General features: G+C 42.1%; 1 protein-coding gene across 1 annotated transcript; it reads right to left on the bottom strand.

Annotated features, from left to right (window-relative positions):
* Positions 1-8910: 8910 nt before the first annotated feature.
* On the bottom strand, positions 8911-13033 carry LOC132872395 (ferritin, middle subunit-like). Its single transcript, XM_060907182.1, has 4 exons — positions 12902-13033; positions 12639-12785; positions 9203-9328; positions 8911-9103 (listed from the first exon to the last, which is right to left on the bottom strand). Exons 1-4 carry the CDS (start codon positions 13004-13006, stop codon positions 8948-8950), a joined length of 534 nt encoding a protein of 177 aa, XP_060763165.1. The 5' UTR covers positions 13007-13033; the 3' UTR covers positions 8911-8947.
* Positions 13034-17592: the final 4559 nt, after the last annotated feature.

Genomic DNA, 17592 nt, shown 5'->3' with positions numbered 1-17592 from the left:
TTGATTCTGATACTGATTCCAATCACTCCCCAAGCATGCCATATGCCGTATGCAAAAACTGTTTTATTTAAACATTAACTGACTTTCAGCACACTGATTCTTTAAGAAAACTAGTTTTAAAACCACTAAGTTCCAACTGTTAAACATAGCGAGAGGCTGGGCTACATGTGTGTGTGTAAAGTGTAAACCAGTGCATCCTGACTTTCTAACTATGCCTGTGTGTTGCATGAGCGGCAGTCAGTCAACAACTCTTCGCAGAGTTTCCTTATGAAACAATATGCTCGCTGAAATTATGGCAGGGAACGCCAGATTAAACATTAAAACTGCCTCCTGAGCACTGTATCTACAGGCTACCACCGAAAGAAGGAGGCTACCAGAAAGGCATCTCTACTCCGTATGATTTTACTTTCACTACGACATTACTTTGAACAGACTATCAAAAAATTGCAAGGTGATATGATAAGGTAAGGCACAGTTTACTTACAGTCGCTGTTTTTTGAAAAAAACGATGCAATCGTTTTCTGCCTTTTTGGCTTGGCACCCTTCATCATGCCATGTTGGGGTCCTGAACTAGGAGCTGTCCCCGATATGCCTGTCAAACTTGTTGTGGGTAACCATAGCAACCAAGCTCGAGCTCGCAACCTGTGCAGCTCAACCAACCGAATATCAGTCTTTGTTTTGTTTTATGTGAGTTGTTGCAACTATGTCTGTACTGCTGTGCACCTCAATAAACCGAATGGTAATTAGTCTTTTGATTTTTCTGTGAGGTTTGCCTTATGCAAAGAAAGACAGCATAGACGTTTTTTCCTCCCTATCAGTGGGGGGGACCGAACGAGGTGAATTTAAATCTGGGTGGGACGAATCCCACCCGTCCCACCCTCTATCTGCGCCCGTGCTTCATAAAGCCCCTTTCTACAATAATATTTAACTCGATGCCTTTTATTCACCCATTAAGACACACACGTATATATTTGGGAAACAAACAGGCATCAAAACAACATGTATAACTTTTAATGTGATGGTTATAAATAGTGTGCGAAATACCCTGTACACTGCAAACTAGCGACAGAAACGCGATAGATAGCTCAGGTAAGCTAATCAGTCAGCATACCGCAGCAAGCTACCAAAACCTGAGGCCACAATAACCAACCTACAAGACTGAATATGATAAATGATGGAAATAGTGGAAAAACTGGAAATAGTGAATGAAAATAAAAATGTACTGTTTTATTTATTGAGTCACCACACAGACCTACTCTCGTTGAATAAAGTGAGCTGAATGACCGCCAAACTGAGTTCGGCCAGGTTCTAACGTCATACCAAAACAAAATACATCACTGATTCCTTCACATTCAGAAAGGTTAAAAACATTCATCATATGCTCAAAAACGTCCATCATAGTGTGGCACTGTATTATCTAATTCTCACTGCTTATAACTCTACACCTACCCGGTGGAGATGAGCTGGGAAACTGAAGACTGAAGGAACAGTATTGAAAAGTATTTTCCAGTCTCACCTGTGAAAGGTAATCCCATGTGATCTCGTTTGGATGGTAAACCTGTTGGTACAGTTAAACGCAGCACATGAATGGGGCATCTTTATTCTCGGCTACTGTCGAGACGCTATACCAGAGACGGTTGAAGAATCTCCACTTTGCCACATCCAATATGGCGGCGAGGATGCCGTATGATTCTACGCAGAATGCAGCGTCTATGTTTATATGTCTATGCTTTCTCCAGCGTCGCGCAGCCTTGTCGTCACTCCTGCAAAAGACCGCCCAAAGAATCCAAACAAAAACCTTGCGTTGTGATTGGCGGGCACGATTTGATGCCCGGGGTGTGTTGTTGATATGGTCCGAGGCTAGACCCATTCGTAGGCAAAAATATTTTTGGCCACTAGGCGGGTGGGTCTAGTTTACTAGGCTAGATTTTTGAGCGAAAAATCGGAAAAAAATTTTTTTTTCAAATTTTGAGGTGAAAAAAGCGGAATTCCGCTAATTCGCGGAAAAATCACATCCCTGTGTTTAATGAAATTGTGTGCTTAAGAAGGTTTTAAAATAAATGTCTTGTTTTTCTATATGGTCCATTCATTGTAATTTCCACCACACCCAGTAATTTCCACCACCCCATACCTTTTTTAAAAAATAGTTACAAAATTCTAATCACTCATTAAAGACTTCTGCATAGTTTATGAGATAATGTTCCACTTAATGTAAGAACACAAATAGTTATTTCCTGAAATGTATCTAACCATTTCAATATTATATTTCAGGTTGTGGTGGATGTAAGCTTTGTGTTTGGTCCTCATCACAATTAATTTACCTAATCCACAAATGGTAATTGCAATATAGGTATAAACTGGTAAAACTATGGTTGAAAGTGGTCTTACACTGTTGAGAAATGATGTATATCATACTATTTTAAAATAAATATCAAATATGTACGTGATGGAAATTACATTTGTTCAATGCGGGTCGGAAAATGTGTAAAAAAAAAAATACCAATTTGTCTTGTAGTGTTAGTGCGTTCTCTTACAGATCATCAAACTAGACTAGTTATACTAACCTATTAGACTGTGACAATTTTGATACGAACACTTTTTCCCCCTCAAGTTCACAAGGCCAAAAGTGCCCGGAGTTGAAGAATTGCCCTTTAATGACTAGCAAGGTGCCTCAGTGATAGTAACACTTTGTGAACAGTGACCTTAACTGACCACCACTTCATGTCTTGCATATCTAATGAGGTGGATGTGACACTGGATGCAACCCACAGACTGGAATGTGTTTGCTGCCCAAACCACCCCAAACTCTCCAACTAATGTTGACACCTACACCAACTCTGTCCTGGAGCACAATAATTGCACTGTTTGAACACCAGAGATGCAACAGGCACAACCCATGTACAGAGACCTCTGCAATTACTGGCACCCTTTGTAAAGATTAGCCAAAAAGTTTTTTTTTTTTAAATCCACCGCTTGAAGTCACTTCATCTCACTTATCTATACGAGTGTTAGTCTACGTCTAGTTCATATCTAGAGTGTTTATACTGTTTGTCTGAGTGTTTAGTCTTTGTCTAGTTCTAATCTAGTGTTTACACTGTTTATATTGTCTGAGTGTTTAGTCTATGTCTAGTTCCTATCTAGAGTGCTTATACTGTTTATATTGTTTGTTTTTTTCAATTATTCTGTTTTTATTTGTATTTATTGCATTGCCTGTTTGCACCGTAGGTCAGAGAGGACTGAAATTTCATCTGTGCTATATGTTGAGCGTGTATAGCATATTTGACAATAAAGTTGACTTGACTTCTCATTTATCGAAATAAATGTCCATCCATCCTCTGTAGCCACTTATCCTGTTCTACAGGGTCGCAGGCAAGCTCGAGCCTATCCCAGCTGACTATGGGTGAGAGGCAGGGTACACCCTGGACAAGTCGCCAGGTTATCGCAGGGCTGACACAGAGACAACCATTCACACTCCCACCTACGGTCAATTTAGTCACCGGTTAACATAACCTGCATGTCTTTGGACTGCGGGGGAAACCAGAGGAAACCCACGCGGACACAGGGAGAACATGCAAACTCTGCACAGAAAGGCCCTCGCCGGCCACGGGGCTCGAACCCGGACCTTCTTGCTGTGAGGCGACAGTGCTTACCACTGCACCACCGTGCCACCTGAAATACATATATTCAGAGAAAAACAAATCCCTCATCATGAAGTAATTATTTTCAATGAAAATATGTGCAACTATTAAGATTTCACAGTTGGGATCAGGTTCTACTCATTATAGCCACCCTTCTTTTTACATCAAACCCACCCTGAGTGTTTGTTGCCAAAAAGCCCCATTTTTGTTCCATCAGACCAGTGAACACTGGTCCCGTCAAAGCTGCAGTAGCGTTTCACAAACTTCAGGCGCTCATGTTTGTGGTTAACTGACAAAATACTTTTCTGGAACCTTCCAAATAATCTGTTGGCATGAAGGTGGAGTCTGATGGGGGTTTTGGAGATTTGGAAAGCCCAAGATTTTATTTTTTTTTACCTAACCCTATCCTCCTCACTATATGTGGGGGCAAAATACACTCAGGTCCTCTTCCAGGTGAGTTTGTAACAGTTCCAATTGGTGTCCTCTTTATTATTGCCCTAACAGTAGAAATTGACATTTTCAGGTGAGTTATTTTTTACCATTCCTTGACTTATGGTCAACACATTTTTCCCTCATTTGGTTTGTGTTTCTCTTATCTTTCCCCTGTTGATGGATTTCTCCTAGGTACACTACTTTCTCTTCTCACAACAGTTAACACAAACAACCTGGACCCTTCATAACTGATCAAAACAGACTGGACTTTTCATTTCAGAGAAGTGTCGAAACATGGACAGCAATTTTTACAACCACTACATGCAACACACTAAACCATGTACAATGTTTTCAACACAAAAACAACCTAAAACATGAACATTTGACTAAAAAAGTACACTTACCATGCATTAGGGCAAAAGTTCAGCTTGAACATGCAAAGAAAAACCTTATTTGAAATTGCATCATGTTCAATAATGGAGTTTAAAAGAAATCTGTCCACTGTTGTATATTGAAAGCAAAATATCCAAAAGTTGCTTCATAATTTATATGAAGCTATAGCGTAGTAATTCTGAAAGTTAGTCACTGCTCTCTTGGAGGAGTTGTCCAATTCTTATCTACTAGTGCATCTCAAAAAATTAGAATACCATGAAAAAGTTCCTTTTTTTTTCATAATTTAATTCAAAAGGTAAACTTTCATATTCTATATTCATTACATGTAAAGTGAAATATTTAAAGCCTTTTTTGTTTTAATTTTGATGATTATGGCTTATAGCGGGCGGCACGGTGGTGTAGTGGTTAGCGCTGTCGCCTCACAGCAAGAAGGTCCGGGTTCGAGCCCCGTGGCCGGCGAGGGCCTTTCTGTGTGGAGTTTGCATGTTCTCCCCGTGTCCGCGTGGGTTTCCTCCGGGTGCTCCGGTTTCCCCCACAGTCCAAAGACATGCAGGTTAGGTTAACTGGTTACTCTGAATTGACCGTGAGTGTGAATGGTTGTCTGTGTCTATGTGTCAGCCCTGTGATGACCTGGCGACTTGTCCAGGGTGTACCCCGCCTTTCGCCCGTAGTCAGCTGGGATAGGCTCCAGCTTGCCTGCGACCCTGTAGAAGGATAAAGCGGCTAGAGATAATGAGATGAGATGAGATGGCTTATAGCTCATGAAAATCAGAAATCCAGTATCTCAAATTATTAGAATATTCCCTAAGATCAATCAAAAAAAGGATTTACAATACAAGAAATGTCCAACTTATGAAAAGTATATTCATTTATACACTCAATACTTGGTTGGGGCTCCTTTACCATGAATTACTGTATCAATGCGGTGTGGCATGGAGGTGATCAGTCTGTGGCACTGCTGAGGTGTTATTGAAGCCCAGATTGCTTTGATAGTGGCCTTCAGCGTATCTGTATTTTTGGGTCGGGTGTTTCTCATCTTCCTCTTGACAATACCCCATAGATTCTCTATGGGGTTCAGGTCAGGCAAGTTGACTGGCCAATCAAACAGTAATATCATGGTCAGCAAACCATTTGGTAGTAGTTTTGGCACTGTGGGTAGGTGCTAAGTCCTGCTGGAAAAAGAAATCAGCATCTCCAAAAAGCTCATCAGCAGATGGAAGCATGAAGTGCTCTAAAATCTCCTGGTAGATGGCTGTGTTGACTTTGGACTTGATAAAATACAGTGGACCAACACCAGCAGATGACATGGCACCCCAAATCATCACAAACTGGAAACTTCACACTGGGCTTCAAACACCTCGGATTCTGTGCCTCTCCACTCTTCCTCCAGAACCATGATTTCCAAATTAAATGCAAAATGTACTTTCATCTGAAAAGAAGACTTTGGACCACTGACCAACAGTCCATTTCTTTCTCTCCTTAGCCCAGATAAGACACTTCTGACATTGTCTCTGGCTCAGGAGTAGCTTGATATTAGGAATGCAAAAGTTGTATCCCCTTTCTTGAAGGGGTCTGTTCGTGATGGGTCTTGATACACTGACACCAGCCTCAGTCCACTCCTTGTGAAGCTCTCCCAAGTTCTTGAATCAACTTTTCTTGACAATCCTCTCAAGACTGCAGCCATCCCTGTTGCTTGTACACCTTTTCCAGCCACCCTTTTCAGCAATGACCTTTTATGGCTTGCCCTCTACAAGGAGGGTATCAGTGATCATCTTCTGGACAACAGTCAAGTCAGCAGTCTTCCATGATTGTGGTTGTGTGTACTGAACTAGACTGAGATATACACTGTTCATACTGTTACTCAAACTCGAAATATTCTAATATTGAGATGTTTTTGTACTGTATGCCATACTGATTAAAATAGAAAAATGCTTGAAACATGTTTGTGTAATGAGTAATATATAAACATTCATTTTCTTAAATAACTGGTGGAAAATATTGAACTTTCACAATATTCTAATTTGAGATGCACTAGTATATGCAGCCATCATCTGACCAAGACCCCGTCCACACGTAGCCGGGTATCTGCTAAATTGAAGATATTTTTCTACGTTTTGGCCTGTCATCCACATGAAAACACATCAAAAACGAATATTTTAAAAAACTCCGGGCAAAGTGAAGACTTTTGAAAACTCCGTGTATGCCTTTTCGTGTAGACAGAGATAACCGGATTTTTGCGTTTTAGAACGTCACAATCTGCACCAAAAAAATGACAACAAATCTGCCCTGACGTCAAACGTGCGACCTTTGTTTACTGCAGAAGCCAGATTAAGCATGGACTTAAGCTAGCCGCACACCACGGCGATCCACGCGGTACCGAACCGACCCATTTCAGAGCCGACTCCCGACAGGGCACGCACATATCCCCCGACTGTTGACGAGTGCAGTCGCGATTGAAGCGACACGTGACAACTTAATAGCTTTGTGATTGGCTATTGGATATAGTTACTGTTAAATCCAACACTTGAAGATGCTACAGGCTGAATTACAAATGACACAACACGGAATATGTAGCGCACTACCTAGGCTGCATGAGCTATTATTCCCAACCTTAAATAGTGCACTTATATAGGGGAGTTAAAGCGATTTGGAATTCAGCCACACAACTTGAGCAGAGTGGCTTTCCAGCCCACTGTGTCTATGGATAAAGCTTCAGTCTATGGAATTACAGTATATACCTGCATTAGGTGCTACCAACACGTATTTCTCGCGCTAGAAATTGTGTTTAATGATGTCACGTGTTATATGCGAAAGATATGATTGGCTATTGCTAGCGACTCTCGCCGATCAGTCTGGCTCCCGATTAGTTTTTCGAATCGGCTGTGAGATGAGTCGGTACCATCGAAAACTAGTCTTTACGCCTGACTCGCGACTTCAGTTGGCTCGGTACGCTGAAAATCGGCGTAGTGTGCGGCTAGCTAAAGAGTAATGGATTGGAGTAGTGCCTTGAAAGCGTTAATTATTGTGCAGGTGCTATTTACATGTTTAATTTTAGAAGCCCAACTACTGCTCCAAGAGCACAGGCGATGTGATTAGGGGGTAGGATTTGGGGAAATGGCCATCTACAGGTTTGGAATGCTTATGAATGTGATTGAAAACGCAGATGTTCGGTTATGTGTGGAAGGGATTTTTTTTCGAAGACAAGGTGGTGTGGATAAAACATTTTTATAAAGGGGGGGGGGGGGGAATGTTCGGTTTTAAAAATACCCGGCTACGTGTGTACATGGCACAAGTTACACTGCAAATGTTCAAGACAATTAAGCCACTTTTGGGAATTGGCTCCACCCAGTGTTGGTTATGGCTCAGTGCACTACATTGTTAAACCCTCTTCAGTGTGGAATACTGCTTTTAAAAGGGCATATTCTGGACCAATTTCAGGTTGCTTTTTTTATATAAATATATGAAAGTATGTCCCTTTACACACTCATCCAGAAGGGTAATTTTGCACAAGGCCATCTGTCTACAGCAGAAGGGGGAGGGGAAAAAACCCACACATCTGGAAAAATCCCAAGGGAGTCTGGAGCCAGAATCATGAGGTTATCTGCGGAAGCATGAACAGGCTGCACAAGCTTTGCACAGTACAAGTGCACAGCCTGTGTAGACCAAGCACTCCCACTTCTTTGTCTGGTCTTTTGGAAAACTACAAGTACTAATCCCATCAACATTAGTGTTGCTACACCCTCCTACAATACATCTGTTAACCATTTTAATAATTATGCGATAACATTGAAGAAACTTGCAGAAAACCACCAGGTTGTTCTCAAACAAACCAGCACTGACATAGGATTCAGAAGGAGGTGTCCCACAGATGACTGATTTTCATGAAATGTTTGCCAGGAAATTCAAATGCCAAGTTTTCAGAGGCAGATGAATTCACCTCAAACGGCTTGATTCCAACTGAATTTCTCTGGTATTGCACAAGGTTTTAAAAAAAAAAAAAAAAAAACCACTGCAAAATGTTAGCTATCTGACCAAAGTTTAATATAAACTAGGAGAATGACATTGAACTTGCTCCTAAATTTACCAATGATATGCCCTTTAAAACCCCAACCATGGGGAGGAAAAAAAAAAAAAAAAGAGAGTTGTGCAGTGACCGGTTACCTGTAGGTATTTTTTTCTTTACACATTTCTGTAGGCCAGTAATCTGATTTACAACACCAACAAATAAAAAGGACTTCCATACCTCCACAACACCGTCAGACAATTTAACCTCAATCTATTGGGGGGGGGGGGGGGGGAGTAATAGATCAGTAGGATTTAAGAAAAGAGGATTAACAGGTCTGTGCCCATCTCAGTGTTTATTCATTTAAATGGTCAGTGTTTAATCCTCCACATGAGAATGAGAGATTACAGATAGGAAGTTACTCTCGTTTCAATTCATAGGGTTAATGATGGAGGGTCTGCTGATCAGTGCAGAGGCAGTTTTAACTCCTTCCTCCCAGGGTGTGTTTATCAAACAGGTACTCAGCCATACGGTTGTTGGCAGCATCCATCTTTGTGAGGTTGGTGATGTGGTCACCCAGTTTTTTTATGGTTTCCACCTGCTCATTCAGGTAGTGAGACTCCAGGAAGTCACAGAGCTGATGGACAATGAAGAAAACGGATGCAATAAATAGAGCAGTCTCACCCTCAACAGCCAACAGGAATCATGATCAGTTTAACATTCTCTCAGCACTCACATGAGGATCTCCATTATCAGTGGAGAGCTTGTGCAGGTCCAGCAGAGCCTGGTTCACAGTCTTCTCCAGCTGCAGAGCACACTGCATGGCCTCCAGTCCACTGCCCCACTCATCACGCTCTGGTTTCTGAAAGGGCACACACCCGATTATAGCACACATTACAAACACCTCTTCAGGCATAGTTTCCCCCCCCAAAGCGTTTTAGCACATCGGGCCCGATATGCTTGCTCTGCCTGCCGATACTCTTAGTCGCTTTAGTTAAAATCCGATACGCTTAGATTTATACCGATACGTTAAATTTCCTACCCACAAGTAACTAGATACATAGGAGAGCAAACAGATCCATTTACATATTGATTGATATTTGTGTTAAACAAGCAGTCTGTTTCCCCCCCCAATGTTTGTGTTGATTGTCAAAATAATATGTCCGTGTGGTATGATGCAAACGTACTAATCTGTTGGCTATGTCAAGATCATGTGTTCAAACTGTCCAATAAAAACATCGGAAAGAAAACGTCAAGCATCCTGGAAGTTTCCGATTCATTATAAGCGATCTCATTGGCTACCGATGTTGTCCCCCACCAGACGGACAAAGCCGACTGATTTTAATAAGCTGGAGAAGACTTGCTGGACAAATTAATCCACATCAGCATGGATGACAGCGAGATGGACCATGAGAGGGCTGCCCAACATTGGGCCAAGCAAAAGCCAAGGAGAATTAATCTGCTTTAAAGGAGGAGAAAACTTAATTCATTAGTTTGGGTTTGCAGAAAGATATACTAATAAACACTCACGAAGTGAAGTTGTCCAAATGTGTCAAATACAGCATAATTTCAAATAATCATAAGCAGTTTTGGCAGCGTGGGGTCACTGGGATCCATTTAACAAAAGGCAGCTCTGGATTATTCTTTTGTTAAAGGCTCAGTGACCTCACACTGCCAAATATGCTTATCATTATTATTCACAATTGTGCTACATTTGACACTTAAATTCCCTTCATGAAATGTGTTTAAAAGTACATAATCTTTCTGCAAACTTAACTTCTACAGTTCTTTTCCTTTAAATATACGTTTTAATCTTAATCTAGTCCATTTAATAAAGTGTCAAAATTTAAACTTTATAATATGCAGTTGCCTTACTTTTCTTTTCAGTGCATCTTAGTTATACATATATTATGGTAATTGCATCCAAATCATTCTAAATCATTACAGTTATAGTAATACAGCAACTTATTTTAAGGTGGCAGGTCTTAGGTTCAGATCCCTTTGTGATCAACAGGAGGTCATGATGATCAATTCTCTTCATTGGATTGCATAAGATGGAGAAAACCACTGTTCATATTTTCATGCACATTTTTCTTACAACACTACTTGATCATAGGTAATTAAGGGATCCCCATAGATTTTCAATCATATACCTCAGTAATCTATAACAAAACAGTTTAACTTGCATGTTGAACTTTAAGGTGAAATTTCAAGTGTGTATACATTAATACTATTTAGGTCAGAAGTCATTAAAGGACCCATGGCATGGTGGTTTGTTGATGCTTTAAACAGGCTCGTGGAGGTTTCCGGATGTTATATCCGCAGCCTTTCTCGAAATGAACCCTCGGCACATAGATATAGCCTCCTAGGAGAAAGCCCCATTTCAGCCCTTTTCCCAGTGCGTCGTTTTGCTAATGAGAAGCATGGAGGCAGGGAAGGGTAGAGGCGGGTCTTATCATTAATATTCATGACACGTAAACGTGTTACCTCTGATTGGTTAACAGCACTGATGCTACCTCCAGTGGGTCAGAACAAGCGGATGTGGGCGTCTTACTATGGCGAGAGAGAAGGAACAAACCGAGAAGGGAAAAATACCGCGCGCTGACGTCATTAAGGTGCGACGCGAGGAAATAAAATAAATTCAACCCAAACATTTATTTTTACTGAACAAACAAAATGAACGAGTAACTTAAAAAAAGGATGTGGGTGTCTTTGTAAAAACTGTTTTGACTGGCTACTATAAAACAGAGCATGCTGCATGCTTTTTGGTTTTGTAGCACAGAGTACCTGGCTAACTGCAGGAAGCAGTTAGCTGCACAGCTAATGTAGCCATTGCAAGGCTAACGCACCGATTTTAAAACACGGTAAAACGACTTAACAGTTATACACTTACTTGTTCGGTGTTTGTGGCTGATGCGGCAGGGATGCTTGGTATGGACCCAGGCTTCAGTGACCGTTGATGTGCAAAACCTGCCCTGTACTGTCCCAAGTTGTGGAAACATTCCTCAGGAAAATGCTTCCGACAAACATACACCGTCTTAGGTAGACTCGACGCCGTATTATTGGAGTAAATAAAATTAAGCCACTGCGTCTTCAGGGGCTCTCCCGTCGGCAGTAAAAACAGACTCCTTTCTGTGTTGTCACATCCATGTACAGCGCAACTTCCATGTTTCGCTCACTTAGGTGCTGCCATGTTTGAGCTGGGCAGGCAATCCATACAGTGGGTGGGAATCCGGGGGGGGGGGATCATCTCCCTTGCTGACGTAGTAAAGGGAAAAGCTCATCAACGCGCCGTTTTGACACGCCATTCTCAAATGTTGGGCATAGTTTGGTTTACACATTATGAAATTTCTAGCCACTGGGGTGACTTAAGAAGGTCAGAGGAACTTATTTTAATGTTAAACTCAGAAAGTGAAATTTTTCATGCTATGGGACCTTTAAGACACTGGTAAAATCCATCCTATAATCATGTATCTAAAACCTCTCAGAGACCCTAAAAATGCACCTGAGAGCATCTATTTTCAAAAAAAAAAAAAAAAATGTTCCAGGGGAGCATGCCCCCAGACCCCCCCAGTTTCACTCCGCGCCTTTGGCGCTTGCTTTCACACCATTAGCGCTCAATTGTCTGCATCATACCAGAATTTAGGGCTTTAATTTTTCTCTGGGGAAAACACTGTTCAGGTCTGATCTATGATCAGAGCTCAGGCCATTTTAAATCCTCACAGCAGGAAACAGTAATTAATTCCCAAAAGCCATCTTCATTTGAGGACCAGTTTTGTAGCTTAGAACAGCAAACATTTTAAACAATTAAAGCTCGCCTACATATTCTCAAAAAACAGCCAAGTTAAAGAAAGTGTGTCAATTTTAAAGTGATGCTAAGAACAAGCTTCCCCGGGCATGGCCACTTGCACTGAAACAGGATATCTGCTTGGGACATAGCCTTCCCACTCAGACACTTTACCTCAGTGACACAATCAAATAAAAGGCTCAACATTTCAACCCTCTCAGGTCTTCATCAGCTTCTCTACCTGAGAAAGCCGAAACCTTAAGGTTCCACAAACACGTGACCCTTAACCCCGAAATCCACCCGAAAGTATTGCACTGCTGCTGGCTGAGAGCCTCCTCCTGAGTGTCAAATACAGGGATGGAGAAATAAAGTGCTGCACTTTCACCTTGACGTCCTGGAGGAAAATGCGGCCGCCTCGCTTGTTCTGGAAGGACAGGAACTTCTCCGCGTGCTCGCGCTCCTCGTGCGCGTTCTCCTTGAAGAAATGCGCGAAACCCTCGAGCGCGACGTCATCCCGAGTAAAGTAGCAGGCCTGAGGTAAAATAATAATGTAAAAACCGACCCGTAAAGCACAGAAACACATCTCACACCCACTCCGTCAGCTCTCCACCGCCAATCCCACCACATTCGTGCACTCGAGCTCCTCACCATGGAGGTGTAGGTGTAGGAGGAGTAAAGCTCCAGGTTCACCATCTTGTTAACGGCGGCCTCGCAGTCGCGGTGGTAGTTCTGACGGATCTGAGAAGTCTCCATTTCGGCTGGTTTTATCGTTTTCTTAAACAAAACCGAAAACGCAAAAAAGACCTTCTATTAAACGCCGACTAATAAACAGAATGAGAGCAGGAAGCCGTTCCGTTCAATCACTGTTAAAGCAAGAACCTCCTTCCAGATCTGTGCGTGGACCCACCGCCTTCTGATTTATTCTCACTGTGGCAACGTGACGCAGCTACAATCAGCCAATCAGATAGGAGAATTTAACCATGCAGTAGGCGGGGTAAAGTCAGATTGGCTAATACAGACTAACTGATACTGACAAAGTCGTCAGTTTATTTTTATCGCATTTTGACCAACAGAAATTGTCGCAAAGCAGCTTCACGAAAAAGTATTGATTGATCGATCAATTGTTAAAATTGTATAAACATGATATAATACAATAAAGTGCAAGCACTTATTTACATGGTGGTCCAAAAGGAGTTACATGATCAACATGGGAACAAAAGTTTAAAAGACTTAACTTTAATTTTTTCCCTAATAAATGTATTTATCCCTTATGAGCAGGTCTGAGGCGACGGTGAGGAGAAATTCCCTCAGCCGACAGTAAAATAGTCAGGAAAAGTTTTGTTCCTGAGTGAAGTGTGATGCAGCAGTTTTATTCCTGTGCTGTGTGAAACCCACAACGAGGACTATCAAGGTCTGGTTTGAGGGTGCTGATTCGACTCTCCAGCATCAATAGGTCGTATTCAGTCACGTACAGTGGATATAAAATTGTACAGATTAGATTAGATTAGATTGAACTTTATTGACCTGTTTGGGGTGCTAACCCTAAACCCCCAATAAAATGATAGTTTTTTTCTGATGTGTAAAAAAAGAGACCAAGATAAATAATTTTAAAACTTTTCCCACTTTTAGTGTGACCTATAACCTGTACAATTCACTTGAAAAACAAACAAATCGGATACAATCAGCCAATCAGATAGAAGAATTTAACCACGCAGTAGGCGAGGTAAAGTCAGATTGGCTAATACAGACTAACTGTTGCTTTTTTTTTTTTAAATGAATTATTTCTCTAAAGATTGTATATGGGTCTGTCTCAGAAACTGGGTACTGTGGGGGTACCCCACTAAATATACTCACAGTCAGTAATCTATACGGTTTTGAATGGTGATGTTCAGGGGCGGCATCGCGGGGGGGGCGGCACGAGCGCGGGCGCGAAAAAAAAAAACGGTCCTCAAAAAAAAAAAAAAAGGTCCCCAAAAAACACCCCCGAAAAAAAAAACTAAGACGGGGGTCCAGTGACGTATGTCCATGGGTGTCGCCACCATTGAATGTGAAGGGGCAGTGTCCCCTTCACATTTCATAATTCTTCGTTTGGACCCCCCCCCCCCCCCACACACACACACACATTTAACATAAAATATTAGTTCACCCAGTGCCGTTTCTATTGCTTCGTGAAAGAATCCATTCCACTTGATCGATAAGAGACACAGACCACTGAAAATCCACTCAGGGTTTTCCGGGCGTTCCCTACAACAACTCACCACACACAGTTTTCTGGAAAGTAACATGGGAAATCAGTGTATGGGGAAGGAATAGTAGAAAGGAAAGCAATGGAGAGAGATGGATGTTATTCCAGGTGGATTGTGAAGGAAAGGGGGATAAAAGTTATGAAGTGGTAGAAATTGTGGTGGCACCAATGTAAGGAGTTATATCTATAAATCTATTTGTTATGCTAATCTGTAAATGTTACTGTAGTACCACCATTGCATGTAGGTTGACAAAACTGCACTTGTTCATTGTGTGAAGTTCTCTTTTATGTGTCCTTGCTTGACACAGTGTGATTGTGTGTTATGAAGTTTGCATGATGCCATGTCATGCCTGTTCATTGCGTGAAATTATGAATATTCTTATTTTTAAGCATACAGTTGAGTGTCACTATTGCTTGGCACAGTGGCATGTTGTGTTACATCTAAAACTAAATAAAAAAGGAAACACAAAATAAAAAGTAAAATGCACCCATAAAGTCATTGTTGGTGATAAGTTGTGTCACATTCATCTCATTATCTTAGGCAGAGCAGTGGGTTTAAAAACAGGCTGATGAATATATGGACTAGTTGAATGAGGACTTATTGTTGAGTCTCCAAAATAGTCATTGAATTAACTGACTTTTGTAGGTAAAATTAGGTGTTTAACAACCTGTTAAAAAATACACCAGAATGCAGGAAATGGCATCGAATTAATAAAAAATTTTCTGGGGGAGGACCCGCCAGTGTGTCCCCCCAGACCCCCGCCATTGTGTCCCCCCAGACCCCCGCCAGTGTGTCCCCCCCACTAGAGCCCTGCACTCCCGCGGGAGTCCCGCGGGACTCGCAGGACCTGCCGCAAAGCAGTGTGGCGCGGGACAAATTTTGAAAGGTCATTGCAGGCGCGGGCGGGACCGGAAGTGCACATATGCGCGCGCGGGCGGGAGCGGGAGTGCACATATGTTGCGTGGGTGGGAGCGGTGATAAGCTGCAGTCCCGCTAACTAAAAACGTGTTTGAAATAAAATTTATAAATTATTAATTTATGTCTATCATATATAATTTGTGCTGGATATTTTATTTGGCATTAATAAAAACATTTTAAGATGCCTAAGTTTGCAGAGAGAGTCAGATTGCCAGATTGAGTGAGGAATGGCATCTTAAATTTGCCATTGATCACCCTAATGGGAAATCCTTTGATCACTCTAATGACTCGCCGTTCACACCCAGCCTCCAGTGACCCACACTAACATGATGCCTCAATGACACCTTAGATGAGCTGGTCATCAGAATTATGATTCTGATTCAGGAGAGGATAAATATCTCTCGTTCGTTTCTCGATTCTTTTCCTCTTCCGTGTTTGAGATCTCCGATCATGGCAGAAGAGCAGAGCTCCTTTACTGAATCTCACAGTGCTTCAAAAGTAAGTGCTGGTTTAAAAAGAGGTACATTTACCGTTAAAAAGTCAAGAGTCCTGAAATCGGACATTTGGAAGTCGTTCTCACTCGTGTACGACGCGGATGGAAATCAGCTGCCCTTTGCTTGCTGTGATAAGTGCCAAAAGGTTCTGACATACAACGGCCATAAATCAGGTACATCAGGCCTGAATCGCCATGTATGTACTGTGTTAAAAGGACAACAATTGTTGGAGTTCAGAGGGAACAACGCAAAAGTGACAGATGCGTTGAAGGCAAAGACCGTGGAGAAATGTGTTGATTTTGTTGCTGCGGACCTCCGCCCGTATGACAGCATCGTTGGTCAGGGATTAGCTCCGTTTGCCCAACACTTAGTTGACACGGCAGCCACGATAGGCAAATTCGATGTGCGAGATCTTCTGCCCCATCCAACAACTGTGTCACGTCATGTAGATGATGGGGCACTCAAATTTAGAAGAGCTTTTGTTGATGACATAAACGAGATGATTGGGAAATACGGGTGTGCTGTGACAATGGCACTGAAACGGTGGACTGAAACATATTGCAAAACCTCTTTCCTCTCAGCCACCCTGCATTACATCAATTCAGACTACAACTTACAGTCTAGAGTGCTATTTTCTGCCCCATTTGATGAAGGAACCTCAAAGACTGGAGACAATATTCGTGCTTTATTATTTCAGAATTTAAGAGCCTTCGGAATCGATTGTTCAGTCTTGGGGAAAAAGATTGTGTTTGTGACAGATAGAGGAGCGAATATGATAGCCTCCTTACGAGGATTCACAAGGCTAAACTGCAGTGCCCATGTACTGAATTCAGTTCTCTCGCATGCCCTGTCTCCTACTGTGATGAGCGAAGTCCCTGAAGCAGGCCGGCTGATTAGCGACGCGAAGAAGCTGGTCAGCTATTTTAAACATTCCGGCCTGCAAGTCAAGCTGACGAAGTCTCTCAAACAGTCAGTGGAGACGAGATGGAATTCGACTGTAGACATGCTGGATTCTATCTCACAGCAGTATGACGAGGTGACAACAGTTCTACTTGAAAAAAAACAATATGACAAAATAAGCTGCATCGATAAACAGATCCTTGCATCCCTGGTGGCGTTTCTCAAACCCTTCCAAGACGCAACGAATGACCTGGAGTCTGACAATACGGCATTAAGTGCTGCGCTTGTTCTGCCATGGTCCGTGAAGTTAAGGGAGCATTGTGAAGTGGCCAAGGCTGACCCCCTAATCAGTGTCATCGCATCTGCGTGTGTGCAATGCCTAGACGCACTGCTGTCACCAAGTCACCTTGTCCCAAATGGAATTGACATGCTGTATAAAGTAGCAACTTTCCTTACTCCAAAGCTGCGTCATCTTAGGATGATCAATGCAAATGAAAGACAATACGTGACGGAAGCTGTGAAAGAGATGACCGAGGAGTTGGGGTTTGATGTCCAAACTGATGAAAGCATGGAGCCACCTCCACCTAAAAAGGTCACTTTTCGTGAGTTTGAGGAATGGGAGGATGTTGGTGCTACGGGTGCTGAATCGAAGTCTGTAAACTCCGAGATTGATGATTATCTGAAAGTGAAACTCATTGGATCCGAATCCCACCAATCTAAAGATATCCTGCTGTGGTGGAAAAATCACTGCTATGACTTTCCCACACTTGCCAAACTGGCA

The sequence above is a fragment of the Neoarius graeffei genome, chromosome 2 (assembly GCF_027579695.1).
Source record: "Neoarius graeffei isolate fNeoGra1 chromosome 2, fNeoGra1.pri, whole genome shotgun sequence".
Lineage (NCBI taxonomy): Eukaryota > Metazoa > Chordata > Actinopteri > Siluriformes > Ariidae > Neoarius > Neoarius graeffei.
This window is presented reverse-complemented; position numbering and strand designations above follow the sequence as displayed.

Bases quoted from the DNA above. Each gene is read 5' to 3' on its own strand.
- LOC132872395 (XM_060907182.1), bottom strand. From the start codon at position 13,006: ATGGAGACTTCTCAGATCCGTCAGAACTACCACCGCGACTGCGAGGCC. The intron at 12,786-12,901 runs GTGAGGAGCTCG...ATTTTACCTCAG, and splicing joins CCTACACCTACACCTCCATG to GCCTGCTACTTTACTCGGGA. The intron at 9,104-9,202 runs GTGAGTGCTGAG...ATTGTCCATCAG, and splicing joins CTGATAATGGAGATCCTCAT to CTCTGTGACTTCCTGGAGTC.